At 32.9% G+C, this 19,275-nt stretch overlaps 1 protein-coding gene across 2 annotated transcripts; it reads left to right on the top strand.

Annotated features, from left to right (window-relative positions):
* Nucleotides 1-10,673: 10,673 nt before the first annotated feature.
* Nucleotides 10,674-14,737, top strand: LOC112294883 (protein LOW PSII ACCUMULATION 1, chloroplastic). Of its 2 annotated transcripts, none has more exons than XM_024545856.3 (9): nucleotides 10,674-11,244; nucleotides 11,935-12,038; nucleotides 12,233-12,368; nucleotides 12,669-12,900; nucleotides 13,092-13,249; nucleotides 13,447-13,614; nucleotides 13,818-13,918; nucleotides 14,092-14,188; nucleotides 14,506-14,737. In XM_024545856.3, exons 1-9 carry the CDS (start codon nucleotides 11,209-11,211, stop codon nucleotides 14,578-14,580), a joined length of 1,107 nt encoding a protein of 368 aa, XP_024401624.1. In that variant the 5' UTR covers nucleotides 10,674-11,208; the 3' UTR covers nucleotides 14,581-14,737. The 2 variants fall into 2 exon arrangements, with proteins under 2 accessions (XP_024401624.1, XP_024401623.1); XM_024545855.3 differs by having other exon boundaries at nucleotides 10,674-11,249.
* Nucleotides 14,738-19,275: the final 4,538 nt, after the last annotated feature.

Below are 19,275 nucleotides of genomic sequence, written 5' to 3'. Positions count from 1 at the left end.
TGGGCTGCACTCAAGAAATAAATTGAAAAGAATTTAATTAAAAATTCTATATACCATTTTAAATCTCCAATAAGAGCTCCTATCTTATTTATAAATAAAAAAGACGGATCTTTGCAAATATGTGTAGACTATCAAAGACTCAATAAGATCACTATTAAAAATAAATATTTTGTATCTTTGATTTTAAGACTTCTTGATCAACTTAATTAAAGAGAGATCTATACAAAAATAGATCTATGAAGATTATACAACTTCATATGCATCAAAAAAAGAGATAAATAAAAAACTATATTTTGAACCAAATATAGGCATTTCAAATATAATATTATACCTTTTGGATTCACAAATGCACTAGCTATATTTCAACATCTAATGAATGATGTCTTTTCTTAGTTTCTTGATTATTTTATCATCTATTATCTAAATGATATTTTAATCTACTCTAAAAATATAGAAGAGCATAAACTTCATATTCGTTGTGTGCTACAAAAACTTAGAGATGTAGGATTATATGCCAAAATAGAAAAGTGTATATTTCATACTACTCAAGATACATCATTTCAAATGATGGTGTTAGGATGGATCTTTAGAAGATCTAAACTATTATAGATTAAAAGATTTCAAAAATAATCAAAGATGTGCAATATTTTTTGAGATTTATCAATTATTATCAAATCTTCATTAAGATTTTTTTTTAAGTTGTGGCTCTTCTTACACATTTGACATGTAAAAAAAATCTTAAGTGGAGTGAAGAAAAAAAATCATCTTTTGAAGTCTTAAAGACAACATTTATTTCTATACAAATTTTATTTTGCATTATCGTAGTAGAAAGAGTTTGCCTTCAGAAAGCAATAGGCATCTAACTACTACTAATTATTCAAATAAGTTACAAATTTATAAAATATAAATCTTATTTATAGCTTATCTTTATGAAGATAACTACATTAAATATATGAATCTTAGATGCATAAAAATTTCTAAGATATGACCAGATATTCTAAAATCACTTCAACTTTTATAGAGATTCCTTCCAAATCTATATTACCTAATAACTTTTAATCTAATTTTCTTATTGGATTCAAACTTCTCTACAAGTTAATTAATACCTTTAGCTACATCCACAAAATAAATCAATTGTAGATTTATTATAGATCTTTAGATATTACCTAATTTCTAGCAAATGCTAAACATGCTAATTTTTAGATACATGTGTACTAAATCTACATATCTCAAAAATCCAAAACTCAAATATTATGAAATTTCATACATAGCTTTACAATATAATCATTTATATTCATGAAAATTTTGAGCTAAAAATTCGTCCAAAAACTCAAGATATGGTCCAAATTAAAAACCTCCATGAAAAGAACTCACTTATAAATTCTAGTTTTAAAGTGTTGACTTTCAAGAACTCTTTCTTATTTGTTTCAAATTAAAATTTATCAATTTTTTTACATCAAATGTTGTTCTTCAATTCAACTTTCAAATCTCACTTTTCAATCTCCAAAAGCTCTTATATAACTACTTGATTTCAAAAAGGTGGGAGTAGGTCCAATTTCAAGAACCTAACTTCATGTGCCTATTTCTCTCTTATAAAAAATCCAAATTCCTTGATTTTTGTACAAAAATTATAACTCTCAATAGGAGCTAATAAATCCTAATCTTTGAACTTTGAATTGCTATCCTAAAATGGCTTCAAATCCTAATATGGTCTAAAATAACATCTTGAAGCATATTAGGTATGACCTTCAATCAATGGAAATGAAGTCCTCCATTAACTTGCCTGATCCATCTACATGGGATGGCGTGGAAGTCAAAATATTATATCTTTGATATCAAAGCCTCTCTAAATTCTTTACTAATAAATCCTACAACTTCTATGTTTAATTATAAAATTTAAACTACAAACTTAATAAATTAGATATATATATATATATATATATATATATATAAAAATCAAATTTTTATAATATTTTATATTATTTTTATATATTATATTATTTTTTAGTATAACAATATTAAATTTTTTAAGATATTTTTTATGGAAATAAACACATTAGACTTTGCTATAGCTATAGTGCTATTACAAATGAGAACAAATGATAAGTTCTACCTAATAGGTTTATATTCTAGGAAATCTTCAACAATTGAGATTAAATATGAGATCTACAAGAAAAAGCTTCTTGAAATTATGGATTTATTTTAAGAATAGAATCATTATCTAAAAAGTGCTTTTATTCCAATTACCATATATACAAATCATAAGAATCTTGAGTACTTTATGTCAATACATGACTTGAATCATTGCCAAGCCCATTGGAGCATGTCTTTATTAAGATTTAATTTCAAGATCACTTATTAATTCAAAAAATAACAAGGTTTATCAAATGCCATTTTTTCATGTTCTTAACTTATATCCAAAGAAAGAAATGTAATTTTTGATCAACAATGGATAATTTTCTTAAATCCAAAGTAATTTCATCTTCAAGCAATAAAAATAATATTAATTATTGATTCAAATTTTTTTAAATATATTCAATCAAGTATATCATCTGATCCTTTTATTTAAGATATTAAGAATATTTCTTTAAAATCTTATGATACTTCTAAGTTTGAATTCAAGAATAATCTATTTTTAAAAAAAATTATTTATATGTTCCAAAAAGTGAAGCACAATTACATGTTCTCCAAATTCGTCATGACTTTCTAGCAATAGAACATTCTTGATAAAATAAGGCTTTAGAATTAATATTCAAAGATTTTTGATAGCCTCAAATGTGGAAGGTAGTCAAAGATTTTATATAGTTATGTATAGTTTGTTCAAGATCAAAAATTCATTGTCATTATATTGTCTTTATCTCTATTAAAGACTTCTTTGGCCATTATTTATTCTAAAACAACTATGGTTTTTTGTTTTTTTGGATTTTATCACAAATCTTCTAATCTCAAATTCATATGATTCTACATTTATGATAATAGATTATTTTTTAAAGATGGCACATTTTTTATCATGTATAAAATCTATAATTAAAAAAAAACAATTAAGCTTTTTTTTGATAATATCTATTGCTATTATGGATTGCCTAAAGATATTATATCAAATATAGAGACTCAATTTATATCAAGATTTTTAAAAATTCTTTTTAAAATTCTAAAGATAGATATAAATATATCTTTGGCTTTTAAAAAAAATTAGTTGTTCTTTTATTATTGTATATAGCTTAGAAAAAGGATTTGTCAAATCCTTTGTCTCAAGATTATCAACTTTTGAGAAGTCAAAAGCATCAAGTCATAGATCATAACCATAATTAATAAAAAAAAATGTTTGTTGGCTTAAAAGAATGACAAAAGTCTAATATGGATGCCTATTGCAAAGATCAACCTCAATTCTATATTGGCAATAAGATATAATTACTTCATTGTAATATCAAAACTAGCCACCTTTATAATAAGCTGGATAATTGTAGACTTTAATCATTTTCTATTTGTAAAAAAATCAATTATATTACTTATTGATTACATCTATTGGAGTCTACAAAGATCCATCATACATTCTACAAGTCTCTTTGTAAGCCATATAAGATAGTGAATATCTTGGAAAGAAGACAAATTCCACATCTTCCTATAGAAGTTGATAATAATTAAGAATTTGACATAGAAGGAGTCTTAGACTCAAGGCGATATCAAAATAGATTGAAATATTTTGTTTATTAGCATAGACATGATATTTTTAATTGCACATGAGAATCAACTAAAAATCTTGTAAATACAAAAAAAAAGATTCATATTTTTCATTGACAACATCTATTAAAATTAAGATGAAGAATAGAAAATGAAGATGAGCAAGAAATCTTAAACATATGCCAATTGTTGTGGAAATTCATATTGGAATTCATTGCTATATAAAAGTTATCTTTGTTGTCATAGTAGATGGGAATAGGTCTTATGATTTGAAGACCAAAGTCTCTTAAGAGTTTTTTCAACCAAGCAAATTCCTTTGAAGGAATAGATAATTCTATATACTTAGCTTTAGAAGAACTCATGGCTATTAAAAGTTGCTTCTTTAAAAACTAGGTGATAGAACTAGAGCCTAATACAAAAATAAAATATATTATAGAGCAACCATCAAGCATGTCTCATGCCTAGTCTATATCGACCAATCTAATTACATTTATATTTAATTTTAATAGGTAGAGAATACTATAGTTTGAAGTGTGTTTGATGTATCTAATTATTTGCTTGACTATTGTCAGATGAGGTTGTTAAAGATGAGTGAGAAATCTTAAGCATATGCCAATTATTGTGAAAATGTCAAAGCAAGTATGTGTAACATGATTCAATTTTTTCACTATAGAGTAGTAGTATATAGGATGACATAGTTTTGTATTCATGTCAACCATTAGTTTTAGCTATTTGTGCATTAATATTGTGGAAAGAGCACAAATTTTTATACCAATATATTTTAGTACTTAAAGCACATACCTATGCTGACTTATAAAGATACTTTTAAAAAAAAATTACACATTTGCCTTTAGGTAGAGTATCATATCTCTTTTATTTGATTCCAACATGTCAAATTTAGATATAAGTTGTTTGAACCAATTTTGATAATTTTGACAATTACAAGTAAATAATAAATCATCTACATATAAAGTTAGTAGTATTTTATATATTTTTTTAGGAAAATATAGATTGTAATTACCTTTTCTTTTTGAAAAACCTTGTTCATGTAAAAAAGAATTAATCTTATTTTATCAAACTTTAGATATTTATTTGAATCTATAGAAAGCTTTGTGAAGTCTGCAAAGTAAATATTTTGGTCTAGTTTTAACAAAAACCTTATAGTTATGTAATGTATATTTCCTTCTTCAAATTGCCATAAATGAACATGGTCATGACATCTATATGGAAAAAAAATTGTCCTTTTTGTGTTGCTAAAGCTATTATCATTTAAATTATGTTTCATTTTACTATTAGAACAAAAGTCTCTTTATAGTCTATTCTAATTCATTGTTCAAATTTATAGCCAATTAAGCTTATTTTTTTCTTTTATAAGATATTATCTAATTTTAGCTTATCTTTGAATATCTATTTGGTAGAGATATATTGTTTGTTAGGTGAAAGAAATGTTAATATCTAAGTATTATTGTTAGATATGGATTTTATTTTTATTTTCCATAGAGGTCCTCCAACTTGCATATTTGATAGCTTCAAGATAGGAAGAAGATTTGATTGTAGGTAGAATAACAAATCTATAAAAATAATCTTACATCCATCTTGGTGGCTTAGAAATATGTTTGTTGGAGTAGAACAATAAAGATAATGTTATTAAACTAGTTGGTGAATGTTTGAGTCTTTATGGAATCTATGCTAGATCATTAAGGTAATCTATATTAGGATTTGATTTAGTAGAAGAGGTATTATTGATGTTATAAGATGGCTAAGTATCAATATCATCAAAGTTGATATGATATGACATGAAATTTGATATAGTAGCTGATGTAGATATTTCTTTAGAGATTAATAAGAGATTCAAAGTTGATATGAATTGGACTATTGAAAGAAAAGCTAAGGTATTTGTATTATCAAGAAATAATATAGTAATATGAGAAGAAGATGTAGTCTCAAATTCTACATCTTCATCATTATTGTTATTGCTAAAAATAACTTCTTTTAAGTGAAGTGATTGAAGGTCATTAGCAATAAGAATTTTCATTAGAAGGTCTAAGTTGAAAAAAAGTATTTCATCAAAGAAGAAATTTCAAGTGATTTGGATTTTGTGATGAGTAAAAAAGTACACTCTATAATCTTTAAACTCATCATCAATTTCTAGATAAATATCAAATTCTAATCTTGATTCAAGCTCATGTCTTTGTATGATATTTTTATCCATGAAGCACAAATATCTAGTCACTTTTATTAAACTAACATCTAATTTTATATCATAGAAGAGATAATTATAGAACATACTATAGTTTACATAGGTATGAATATAATTAATGAATTATATAGTAATGTGAGCTATTTCAATTCAAAGTATTTAAAGTACGCTCTTATTTATAACTATACTTCTCATTTTTTTTAAATATATATATATATATATATATATATATATATATATTTTTGGTATTCTATTTTGTTAGGATGTATAAGTAATGGATAATTGATGAGTGATATCGTATTTTTATAAGTACTTAGTAAAGTCTTATGACATAAATTTACCACCTTATTAAGATCAAAGTAAAAAAATGTGGTTGGAGATCTATTTTTCAACCATCATGTGAAGTTTTTTGAACATGCGAAGAAACTGATTTTTTGAAATCATGAAGATTTTCTGAAAAAGCTATTAATAAGCACAATAAAATAACTTGAGTGAGCCAAGGATTTAATTGGAAAGAATATAGTTTCATTGGCATTTGCCTATAATTTTATATGACTTAGTAGCAAAGATGACAATACACTATTTAGGTTTGAAAAGATAAAAGTTGCCAATATTTGTTATATAATCAAAAGATAGTACATTTCTTTATAGATTAAGAATATATCAAACTTCTTTGAGAGTATTTATTTCTCCAATAGATATAGACAAGTTGACTAATTTTTATCTTACAATTATATGGATATTGTCATTGACTAAAGTAGCTATGCTGCTTTAGAAGGGGTCTATCTAGTCATTTGTAGAATAGTTGCCAATGAAGTACTTTGATGCACTAAAATCTAGAATCCATTCATTATTGACTTTGTTTCTAAGTGCTAGTAGCTCACAAGTTTCTAAGATAGCTTTATCACTTGGTAGATCAAATAGATTAAAATTAGTATAATTTTTTCAATAACATTGACTCTACAAATATTGTATATTGGTGATATAAAAGAAAATCTACTTGACTTTTTAGTAGTTGGACAATTGTTAGTGTAGCCTTGATGAAGAATCATATTGGCAAGTACACTATATACATTTGAGGTGTGCCCTTCTTTGCCACATTGTCAACAAATAAGTGGACCTTGTAGTTATCCTTAGTGATGATGGTGAGGTCCTTAAATTCCATTTGTTACACTACAATTCTACTTTTAATGATGTAGAGAGCTTCTATAAAGTCTTTTGTAGTAGATATTTTGAATCCATTATTGTGATGTAATATGGCTAATGAATGAAAGAAAGAAGAAAATATTATATTATACAAGATCTTATTTTAAAATATTATAACAAATTATCTTAGAAATATAGATAATAGTCGAAAGATAATAAAACTAAAAATGCTAATGGTGCTTTTTTGCAAAATAGTTTTCTATTTACTTTGTAGGGCCATAAATAAAGCAAAAAAAAGTAGATGGAAAATTAAATGATATAGACATATACAAAAAGGAGTTAAGAGTAGATTTTAGCAAAATTTACCTCAAGAAGCCAAGAATTGATACTTAGAGAGGATTGGTTGTCAACATGGATTAAAATTAGACCTTGAGGCACAAAACCACGTACCTATAGTGATTTTGGAATTCTTTTGTAAATTAGAAAGTAGAATATGAGGAGAGATTTTTAGGCATTAGTTTCATGTCAATTGAATCAATATTAAAATTTTGAGGGATTTTCAAAATTAATAATGTTCTTGGTTGGTTTAGATTTTGAAAAATAAAAATATGTTTACAAATTTGAGGATTTCTTGAGCTTTGTGGTGTATTTATGAAAGAAATTTAGGCAATATATTTGTATGCTAGTTATAAATATATGTACAAATTCTAAGGTCAATCAAACAGTTAAATCAAAGTGTGTGAAGGTTTTCAAAGGATTGAGGTCTCAAAAATTGGAGTTTGAGGGTTAGTATGTATTTCAAAGATCTTGAGCAATCTATTGATTGGATTGAAGTGAATTTTTTTTGTATAGATACTAGACTTGATTTCTAGCATTTAAATGAAATTTAAGAGTAATTCAATGGTTCAAGAAGAAGATATTGGTACTTGAAGTTTAACATTTAGGTTGTTTAAGATCTAGGGTTTAATTAGGATTAGGATTTACTTAGGATTTGGTTTAAAACTTGTGTAGGATTTGTCTAAGAACTAAGATTTCATTGAAATTTCATTAAGATTTGACCTTGGATTTGGTTAAGCTTCAATTAGGATTTTAATTAGGATTTGACCTTGGATTTGGTTAAGCTTCAATTAGGATTTTAATTAGGATTTGACCTAAGATTTTATTAAGATTCAATTAAGATTTTAATTAAGATTATATTAAAGTTTTTATTTTTAGTATTTCTTCAAAATTCTTTATATTTCTTTTATAACTTCTTTTAAATTTATTTTGATAAGTTAAACTTTAACTAAATTATTAAGAATTACTTAATGTTTATTTAAAGTTCTATTAGACTTGGTAGAATTGTTGTTGCATTATTACTTACCTTCCACAACTAGATGCATTCTTAAGTGAGAATACATATAATATGACATTGTATAAGAATGGCTTCATGTATAGGTTTTTGATATTTTTTGAGGATCGCATTAGTTTCTTCCATATGCAATCAACTCCACAATTTATCTAAAGATAATAAGTCTTTTCATTTTGCATGTAAGTTACAAGTTTTTTAAAATGCTTTAATAAACAATTTATTATTTTATAAACTATGACTTCAAATTGATTGTCAATAATAGTATATTATAAATTTGGAACAATGAAGAGTTGGAAAAATGCCTTAGAATACTGCTTGCATTTGTAATTGACTAAAAAAATTCTAGATGTTGTAGTGATGTCTTTTGCTACCATTTCCTTGCCCTTCTTATCTTAGTTTGTAATAGAATAGTCTTTAAGTTTAATGAGGCTCTATAGATATTTTTTTTTTAAATGTTGTACATCATCATAGCCCAATGTTTGTAGTTTTTAGATCTTGTTAACATTGTTTTTTTAAAACAAACACTTTTGTTAGTATTCATGGTGTGTTTTGTTTTTGTAGGTATTGAGGTACAATATGTGATATGCAAAGAAGAAAAGAAAGTGAAAGGAAGTAATGAAATACTATTGTATCATAAGAACATATAGTTTGAAGGAAAGAAGATATCTATATAGAAGCTTATTATTTCACATGTTTTGGAAAAGAAACGTGACAAAAATGAAAGAGAAATTGAAGAAGAAGAAAAAAAATATTTGTAGACACTTGTTTATTATAAAATAAGAGTTAGATAGATAATTTAGAAAACACACCATTACAGTGTCAATATTACAAAAGAAAGAGAGATAAAAGAGGAGAAAAGAAAACTTTAATAATAACAAAAATCTCAATACTTTAAAAGCAAGCTATGCAATAAATTTTGCTTTGATACTATGAAGAAATAAACATGAGATGAACATACTATAAGAAAAAAAAATAGCGATCTAAAAAACAAAAGAACACCATATATTCAATACAAAACCATTGTGATAGCACATGGTATAAATATATAGATTGAAATCCAATACTTCCAGATTTCAATGATAATAATATGATGTGGACCAATTGTACTCTTTGTCCATGAATTAATGATAGACAAGACAAAGATTGAAATCATCATCCTAAAACAGGCAGTTCAATGCATTGGCTTGAAAAAAACAATATATCATATGAAACTTGATTATTTTCAAATAGAATAATAAAATATAAGTTAATTATAAAATTAGTTGAAAAGGCATGTAACATAGACCAAGAGATTATAGAACATATATACATATGATAGAAGAGTAGTTGTCAATGTGTAAAAGACATACTTAAACAAAGTCACATCTCCACTATTCCAATTTTGGATGTTAGGTCTTTGAAAAATGTTACTATATAAATTTTGGAGGTATTTCCAAGCAAGATGTATATGAGATTGAATAATATCAGTATTCCACAAATCAGTTGCAAGTCCTACCAGAGATAGGCTGTAAGTGAAATACTTTTTTCTAAAAACAAATAATATTTGTGAAAGAGATTTTGTCCAGCTTTGTAAGATTTAGAACAATATGATCATTACTATATTGATCATGTTTCTAAACAATATGGATGTAATGCAATGTTTTTCTTTTATTAGAAAGGAGTAGAATAGCAAACAAACTAGGATTTAATATGGTCAAATCTTATTAAAAAACAACCACATGATGTAGAAATTAATTATCAAAAAGTTCAAAAAACAACCCAACAAAGAATAGAACATTATATGCAATCTGGATGAATCTCAGATTGCTCATAAGATGCTCTTATTAAAAATAGAAATAAATAAATAAACAAATAAAATTCTAAAATTACAGAATTTAACACAATGGATTGATCGTTTACAATCAAATAAAAAAATATTAATTAATATGATTAAGTTGCTATAAAGATAAAAATAAAAATAAATCTATTTACTAATAATAACAATAATAAGGTATGAGGACATGGGATGCCTTCAAGATTCAATCTTAATACTAAGCATTGCATCAAGCAAACCCCATACATCTCAAATTATACACTTACACGCACTCACTCACTCACTCCGCTCGTGGCGATGTCGGAGCGCATCCGATGGACGCCGGACAGGCAATCCTCTTCGGACGGCGTCGATCGCAAAGGCCTGAGCTCGTTTTGTGGGAGACTCGTGGTTGCGTCGCTGTGGATGATGGTGTGGCGGAGCCTCCTCGTGATGAGGATATGCCACTCTCTCTCTCTCTGTCCCCGTCTGTGTGTGTGTATATGTCCGTGATCTGCCTCGTGGCTGGAGCTGCCTCTGCGTTGTCGTAGTGGCTCTGGCCGTGTGTGTGTTTTTTCTGGTGCTGAGGACTTCTGGGTGTTGTGTGACTCTTTCTTGAGCTGCGTTTGTCATTGGTTTCTGATTCTTGCACCAGCTGTGGGAGCTTGTGATGATTCTGCGTTGTGGGGTGGAACCAACTTGGTGGTGTTTCAAAGACAGTGCAACATTGTGGGGGTAGGAGTTGAGAATTGCCTCTGGGGGGTTTAGGAACAATGCAAGCTTTGCTCTCTGTGAGGGGAGTCCCTGCGTTGGGCTCACCGAGGGCCTCTGTCAGGGCGCGATGTTCGGCGCCAAGAGCTGGCAGTTTGGTGCTGCTGGATGAGAGGAGGAGACGAGGGGAGCGAATTGTTACTCAAGATCGAAGCAATGTAAACTGTGCTCCGGGACGAGCGATGGGGTCGCGGAGGCACGTGCTTGTGAGGGCTTCGGATTCGAACATTGCATCGTCTGAGACTGCAACTCCGTCCAGCCCCGCGGATGCCATTAATTCGGGGCTGGCCCTCTTCTCCAAAGGCAGGGTACAGCATGGAATTGCTCCTTCTCCCTTCCAGTCCATCCTTGTGCCTCTCACTCCTCAACTTGTGATTTCGATGGACATGGGATGCGTACCCACAGCAGTGATTGCCTGCGGCAATTGACAGTGTTACAAATGGTTATGATAAATGTTCTTTGTGAAATTTTGGCCATGCGACGACAAGAGAACTACTAGACTACGTGATGGATGGATACCGACGAAGTGAAAGTGGTCCCACTTGTCGGTCGCATTTGAATCCAAGGGCAAACACTATATGTTGTGTGGACCTTGGTTTAGAACTGCACATGTGAACTTCATGGATTTTATCAGATATTTCATCCTTTCATTTTGAGCTTTGTTTCACAGTTAGTATGAAAGAAAAACCCTACGGCTTGAATTTTGGGGTCATGTGAATCACAAACTGTTCTCTCCCCACACTTAATTAGGTTTAGCCTCTGAACGATTCCTAATGTCAGTCGGTTCAGAAATGATATGCCTGATCTACCAGTCGGATCTAAAACGCGTTAATGGACTGAATTTCAATAGATGGGCGGGCAATCCTGGGTTGCGGACGGCCAGCTGTTCAGAATTCGTGCTTGGTTCCACTAGCTCCTGATCGTGAGGGGTTACAGAAGTCCTCTAGCTTCGTGTCGTTCCTGCTTTGCTAAATTTTGTGTCGTGGCGTTCAGGTTAAAGATGCTCTGGCACTGTTCGACGCCGCCCTGGAGATGAATCCGAGTGAGGAGGAGGCTCAAGCAGCCCTATACAATAAGGCCTGCTGTCATGTCCGCAGGTTGGGTACACTTCTGTTATTTGTCCCCCATGTGGGCTAGAAATCCAGTGCCACTTCAGACGTTACTTGTGTTCTAACCATCAGCTATTCAATGCAAATTTTCCATCGAAGGGATAAGTGGAATGTTGTGGATTCAGATTCACATGACCAGGTTCATGCATCCTTGCTAATTGAGTTGTCTGCCTTGGATACAGTGAAGAAGGGAAGGAAGCCTCAAAAGCGCTTAGGCGAGCTCTCAAACAGTATAACCTAAAATTCAGTGTCATCTTGAACGATCCGGACATGGCTCCTTTTCGAGCAATGCCAGAATTTAAGCAGTTGCAAGAGGAGGTTAGTGCCCCTTGATAATGTTTCGACGTGACTTTGGGATGAAATTAGGTAGAAAGTTATCGCATCAGCAGTTTTTTTTTTTTTTTTTTTTTTTTTTTTTTTTTTTTCGGCTTAAGCTTGAGAACCTAGCTGAACTTGTCATTCTTCAGGGTTGCATCCAATGTTTTTATTAGTGGAAAGAATGTTGTGAAAGATCGGTACTTTGGGTAGAGTACTCCAAATCACAATTTGGACTAAGGTCTTCTTTAATGTTCTGCCTGTCGAATTCCTTAGCAATGCTCACTTGTATGTTCCATGCAGGCCAGGAAAGGTGGAGAAGAAGTGGGCGGGAGTTTTCGGAGGGATCTGAAATTAATCAGCGAGGTTCAAGCTCCATTTAGGGGGATCCGCAAATTCTTCTACGTGGCTTTGTTTTTAGCAGCTGGAATTTCTACACTCTTCACAGTTCCCCGATTCATCCTCGCAATTCAGGGCGGAGATGGGGCACCTGGCGTACTTGAAACTGTGCAGAACCTAGCCATCAACATTGGAGGTACAAATTTTAGCGAAGATTGTATTGCATCGAGGCAAAGCTTTGTGGTTCTGGGAACTCGGAAATGTGGGAAATATTTTGGTTTCTTGTTTCTTGTTTCTTGTTGATAATTGTAGTAAAAAGACGTTGTGAATTAAGTGGGGGTTGGTGAGGTCTGGACTTGACAAATTTTCCAATGTCGCACGGAGCAGGAGGTGCAGCGTTTATAGCCATATACCTGTGGGAAAATAAAAAGGAAGAAGAGCAAATATCTAGGATTACTAGGGACGAAACACTTTCGAGGCTGCCTGTTCGCCTGGCGAACAATCGAACAGTGGAGCTCTCGGCGTTGCGAGAGAATACTCGACCGGTGAGCTTTTATCTGTTGCAAGCTAATTATGCGAATCCTGAAAGTTTATCTTCTTATCAAGTTGCCTCTAACTCAACCCTTGTATTGAATCATGAAGTTGATGTGAACTGGGAATCTGAACTCTTGCACAAGATTTTACGTCAAACTTCAACATGTTTGCCCCTGCCCTACGACCTCTTCTCGCATTTTTTTATCAGGTCATAATAGCAGGAACGGCGGAGAATGTGGAGAGGTCTATTCGTGCATCCCAGAAATATCGAGAAGACTTGCTCAAGCGAGGTGTACTGATCATTCCTTTAGTATGGAGTAAGAATAATCCAACCAAGCCCAAGAAGAAACTTGGTTTTGGAGTGAGGCCTCCTGTGGTACGTCCTTCTGCTACTTCAGTAATGACAAGCAGATTCCTAGATTGTGGATGCATTGACTGTGGACCTGACTGTGTGAATAGTAAATGTTCAACGCTTAACGTTCAAAGAGTATTTGATTGGTATATTGTAAGCACTGTTTACAGAAGTGGTATTTCACCCTGAGGCTCATTTTGGGAATTACACTTTGGGGGAAATGTCAGGATGAGTTCGAGCAGCGAATCCAAGCCGCGGCTGCGAAAGGAGTAATCCAAGGAGAAAAACGTTTCAAAGCTGAGCCCGTCTCGCCAGTAGAATGGGAGAGGTAAGTGATGTGCTTTACTCTTTATGATATATATTTACGCTCATTTGGCACGTTCTACATAGTTCCTCAGAAGTTATAGGTGTTGATTACATTTTACAGTTTGGAATAGTATCTCCAATGTGACTCTTTGTCCTCGCACTAATTACTTGTGGAATTTTACAAAATTATTGTAGTTGGGTAAGAGAGCAGCAAGAATCGGAAGGAGTGACGCCTGGAGAAGACGTTTTCGTTGTTCTGCGGCTTGATGGAAGAATCCGGAAGTCTGGACGAGTGAGTTGCCAAAACTCGACTTTTGCTTCTTTTCTCTGCTTGCTCATTTTTTATAACCATGATTCCGGAAAATGTTTGCTTCAACCTCACATGATTAATTTTCATCTAAAACTAAATAATTTGTATCTTTTTTTTTTAGTTTGTAAAGTTCCATAAACTCATCTGACATTACCTTCTGCTTTGGGTTCGAGTGATGCATGCTTGAGGACCTACATGAGCTTCTTACGTTACCTCTTTTTTCATTACAAGATGTCAATTCCCTGTGTAATGATCATGTAATCGGTATGCAATTGACACGGACTGTTCCTCTGATGCAGGGAATGCCGGAGTGGGTGGATATTGTGAATGAATTGGCTCCTCTGGACACTTTTATCAGTAAACTTGAGAAATAAATTGTTTCATGCTCTTTTTTACTCTTATCAGGGGTACTGTGCGTTTTAAGCACATTTTCATGTCCACTTTAGTTTTGGTACGACTCGTGATACATAAATGCTCCTGGATTACTCTTCAATCGTAATCGAAGCTCTTTTGTTGTTCATTTTAGACAAAGTATTTTATGTGTGTTTTTGTTTTGGTTGTTCTCAAGGAAATGCAAGAATAGAGCCACATTTGCATCGGAGGGTCTCTTTTGTACTTTGGAACATTTGCCAAATCTTTCAATCGAACACAGTAACCGACAGTAGAGAAAACAGTGACTATACGAGTTCACTTCGCTTGTGGCTGTGCCCCCACTGGGACTGTAGAAAATGTGTATTGGTTGTCTGGATTCCAGAAGGTATCTCTTCAAAAGAGAGGGCTAGGCCATCATGCAATCACTCCAACTTTGACGAATTGCAGACTTCAAACAGGTGGTTGGCTGGTGACCTTCAATCATTGCTTTTGCTGCGTTACGCCACACTGATTCTGGTCAACCTCAAATACATCAGAATTGTCAGCGTCGTTTTAATATAACTAATCTTATAGGAAACAGGTCAATTTCTCATTGGAATTAATCAGGTGTGACACCCCATGGGTATCGCTGTCAAGGATAAACCATTTCTCGGGATTAGACACCACAACCATCCTCGAGATGTGGAAACTTCTGATGCCCTGAACTCTACACCGATCACGACACTGTAACTGCAAATCAATGGCGAAACCTCTGTGTGGTAGTCCCCCCTGCATCGATTCACACAACACCAGTTTTATGGACTTTCTCAAAGGGACTGCAAAAACATTTCTAAGCGTCTTGTTGGTTTCAGTGCCAAGTAAAATGGCAGTAATCCAGCCCCATAGACTCAGGCATCTCACCGAACTCACAACTGACACGGTGGCAAACGTGGACTAACTCAGATGGCGACTCCCACCACCTGAAGCTGTTGAATGGGACCGACTCTCCAACCTCCACCTTCACCTTCCTAAGGGCTCATGTAAAAACCAGTGAAACTGATTTGGGTCAATTTTGACTGTATCCCCTGGACAGTGAAGATGCTCTATTTGCTGTATCCCCTCGTCAAAATTTTGACTGTATCCCCTCGTCAGTGAGCAGCCAAGTACTGCACCACCCTGGTCCTCGATACTCTATTTGCTAAACATCCATTTTTCCCCCAAGTCCTTCAATCCAGTCAAATGGGGGCAAGATGGTGGATTCCAGCAGACACCAGCTCCTGCACGGTCTGGTTCTGTCAAACTCCGATCATTTTTCCACGTCACTAGTGGGCACTTGCCTTGGTTCCAAGGCAACCAAGCCAATTTCCACAACCATCATTTCTAGATTGCGTGAACTGGGCTGCTGCCTTGAGAAGCTTCTTCTCTTTCCTAGTCCTCTCTTCATCATCAGTGCTCAACCATGAATGTATACCACAATCATTGCAAACTTATGAAAACTCTTTCTTTGGTGTGTTGTAGAATATAACATCATGCAAGGAAGTAGTTGAATCTTGGGACCCTCTTATAATCCTGCAAAGAACCCAATTGCCTAAGACTCAGAAAAAAATTGTCAAATCAAAGATGGTATGATATTAAATTAGAATGGCTATTACTAAAGATAAAAAGATTAAAATGTCTTAAAATAAGATTCAAGATTGGAAAGGCATTGACAAGAGTGAAGAAGGCTTCATTCTTGCCTCCATATATACTATCTAATTAGGAGCTACATAGCAACATTTTATAGGACCTCTAACATATGTCTAATTTATAAGACATGTATCTTGTAAAGCAAGTTTCTTATATGCATGTCACATTATTAGATTCTATTACAAACTATCTACAAATGCGATACATGGCTAACTTCTTTGCTAAGTTTCTAACCTATTAATCAACTCTAAACTTATATAAAGTCAAATATGTATCTATGAAGCTTCTAAAAAGCTTTGCCACAAGATAATATCAAATCTATATATATTTATCTTCTACTTAGGATTTTTATCCAAATAAATATGTATGTCCATTACATTATCCTCCCTTCTAGAAAAAAGTTCTATGAGGAGTAGTCATCATATGTTGAAGAAGTTGAAGATATAATGAATTGTGTTTGTCATATAATTTGATCTTTGTTTCCTTCAAAGGTAGTTGTTAGGTCTTCTTAGCCATTAATAGTATCTCAAACCAAGGTTAAAAGACCACCATATTATTTGATCATTATTGAGGCCTTCATAATGTCCTTCAAATAAAACATTTGGAATTCCATCAAGAGTAGTTCCTACCTCCAATAAAATCACCAAATATTAGGCATCTCTTATAAGATTGTCATATCAAACATGTTATATTTTGCCATATATTCGAAGAAAAATATGTTATTTTTGAAGATCTTTATTTCTATTATGTCATCTTGAAAGTTGTAACAATCGTAATGTCTCATCTGATAAATCAGCAAACAATAATTCTTGAGTTTAATCTATTAGTTGTTGATTCTCCATCTCTTTAGTACCACAAATTGTCACGGACATACATATTTATCCTGATAATTATCTAGATAATAAGAATAGGTAGAAATAAGTCAAAGTAAATAAATATGATAATATCTTGTGGAAAGCTTCCTAGAAGCTTCATAGATGATGTTTTGCCTTTATACATGTCTATAGGTAATTGGTAGATTGAAAACTTGGCCAACAAGGAGGCTACATGTCGACATATTGACTACTTGTAATATAAGTTGGTGTTAGGGACATAGTCCTTAAAACCTTCTAGAGACAAGTTTCTAGAATCTTCTAGAAGCAAGTCTCTGGAACCTTCTAGAAGCTTCTTAGTTGATGGAAATTGCTTGAAAAGCTTCCTAAATAGGAGTATATATTAGAATCGAGGTTGAAGAGTTCTTCAGTCTCGACAACACATCTCTTGGAGCTCTAGCTCACCTCTCTGGTGTTGTTCTTGTATTCATCTGATTAATCTAGCTCTTGCCAGTTCTTCTTGAACTTCTTGTTAGATCTCGAGTCTGTATTTCTATGTCCGTGACAATTTGTCGAGACTTCACTCACCTCAGATATTAGAGCTAGTTTCTTCCTCGTTAGAGTGTGGATTACTCCTCTGCTTGGAAGTGTAGTAGCATTTTAGAGGTTGCAGATTACGCTCTTCTAAACTGATACTTCTTTTGTTACAATATTGGAGTCTTATTCTTCTTGGAGAGAGTGGATTACCCCTTTTCTTGAAGCTCTTAAGGCATTTTAGAGGTTGCGGAGTACCCTCCTCTAAACCAATATTGTCTTCTTGTAGAGTCATTTTTGTCCTTTTCTTAGAATGGCTGGAGGCCAAGACATTAATATGATGGAAAGTTTGGAGTCCAAGTTAGATGCTATCATGAATGTCTTCGCTACGTTATTACAAAGAACTGCAGAGATTGAAGGAATCGTGGCAAGACTTCATAATGATGGAGCATCTGAGATGACACAATCTAGGTTGTACCAACCTCAAACTTCTGCACTTGGAGAAGCAACTTTACCTCAGGTTCGACAAGCACCGTTGATTCTACAACATAAGGAGCCCCGAGTTAGCCTTCCGGACAATTTCGATGGTACGCGTTCCAAGTTTCAAGGATTCGTCAACCAAATTAGGTTGATAACAGTTTTACAGCCCGAACACTATCCAATGGACGAGTCACATGTTGGACTTGTTGGAACCTTATTTACAGGACAAGCTCTATCATGGTTTGCTCCTTTGTTTGAGAAACGATCGTCCATACTAAACAACTTTGAAACCTTTTTGGAGGCGTTTGCGGAAGCATTTAGTGAACACAACAAGGTTCGATGGGCTACAACAAAGATTCAATCATTACGACAAGGGATGCGCTCTACATCAATCTATACATCAGACTTCAGGCAATTAGCATGTGACATCAATTGGGACGAAGAAGCATTGATGAGTCAATTCTATTGGGGTTTAAGGGACGATATGAAGGATTTGTTGTTAACTCTTCCTGATCTGCAAATGCTCAACGAAGCTATTAGCCAAGTTGTGAAGTGCAATAATTGCCTATTTCAACGCCGCCAAGACCAACATTCAAGACAACATACGATTTGCCATGCCCCAACTATGTCGGCAAGCAGAATGAATTCACATTCAGAGGTAGAAGACATGCAAATTGATGCGGTACGTATCAAATCACTTACTCTAGAAGAAAAAAAAGCGGTGTATGGAGGAAGGTCTATGCTTGTATTGTGGTGAAGAAGGCCACAAAGTTGGAAACTGCCCCAAGAAGCAAAATCGACATATTGTCAGGACTAAGGGCACGTTTGTTCAGGAAAACAAAGATGCCCAGCCACAATAGGAATCGTTCAACTGGACAGTGAAATATCGCAACAACAACCAGGTTCCTTTCTTTCCTCTCAACCTGCCCTTTGCTTTACAATCCCTTTGCTTATTGGCCCTCAAAAACTGAGAACCTTAGCATTATTAGATTCAGGAGCATCTGCTTGTTTCTTAGATGAAGAATTTGCGAAGCGTCATAAGATCCTTTTAATACAAAAATCCAAACCTGTTCACGTTGAGGTCATAAATGGGTGACCTTTATTGTCTGGTAGTGTCACCCATGAATCAAAACCTATAGAAGTAACGTTTAAAGGCCATAGCAATCATATTATTTTTAATATTATTAGAATCCCATCAAATCCTAT

The sequence above is a fragment of the Physcomitrium patens genome, chromosome 17 (assembly GCF_059467195.1).
Source record: "Physcomitrium patens ecotype Gransden chromosome 17, ASM5946719v1, whole genome shotgun sequence".
NCBI classification, from domain to species: Eukaryota; Viridiplantae; Streptophyta; class Bryopsida; order Funariales; family Funariaceae; genus Physcomitrium; species Physcomitrium patens.
The sequence above is the reverse complement of the archived record's forward strand: the minus strand, read 5'-3'. Positions and strand labels throughout refer to the sequence as shown.

Bases quoted from the DNA above. Each gene is read 5' to 3' on its own strand.
- LOC112294883 (XM_024545855.3), top strand. From the start codon at position 10,944: ATGCAAGCTTTGCTCTCTGTGAGGGGAGTCCCTGCGTTGGGCTCACCG. The intron at 12,369-12,668 runs GTTAGTGCCCCT...TGTTCCATGCAG, and splicing joins TTAAGCAGTTGCAAGAGGAG to GCCAGGAAAGGTGGAGAAGA. The intron at 13,919-14,091 runs GTAAGTGATGTG...AAATTATTGTAG, and splicing joins TCGCCAGTAGAATGGGAGAG to TTGGGTAAGAGAGCAGCAAG.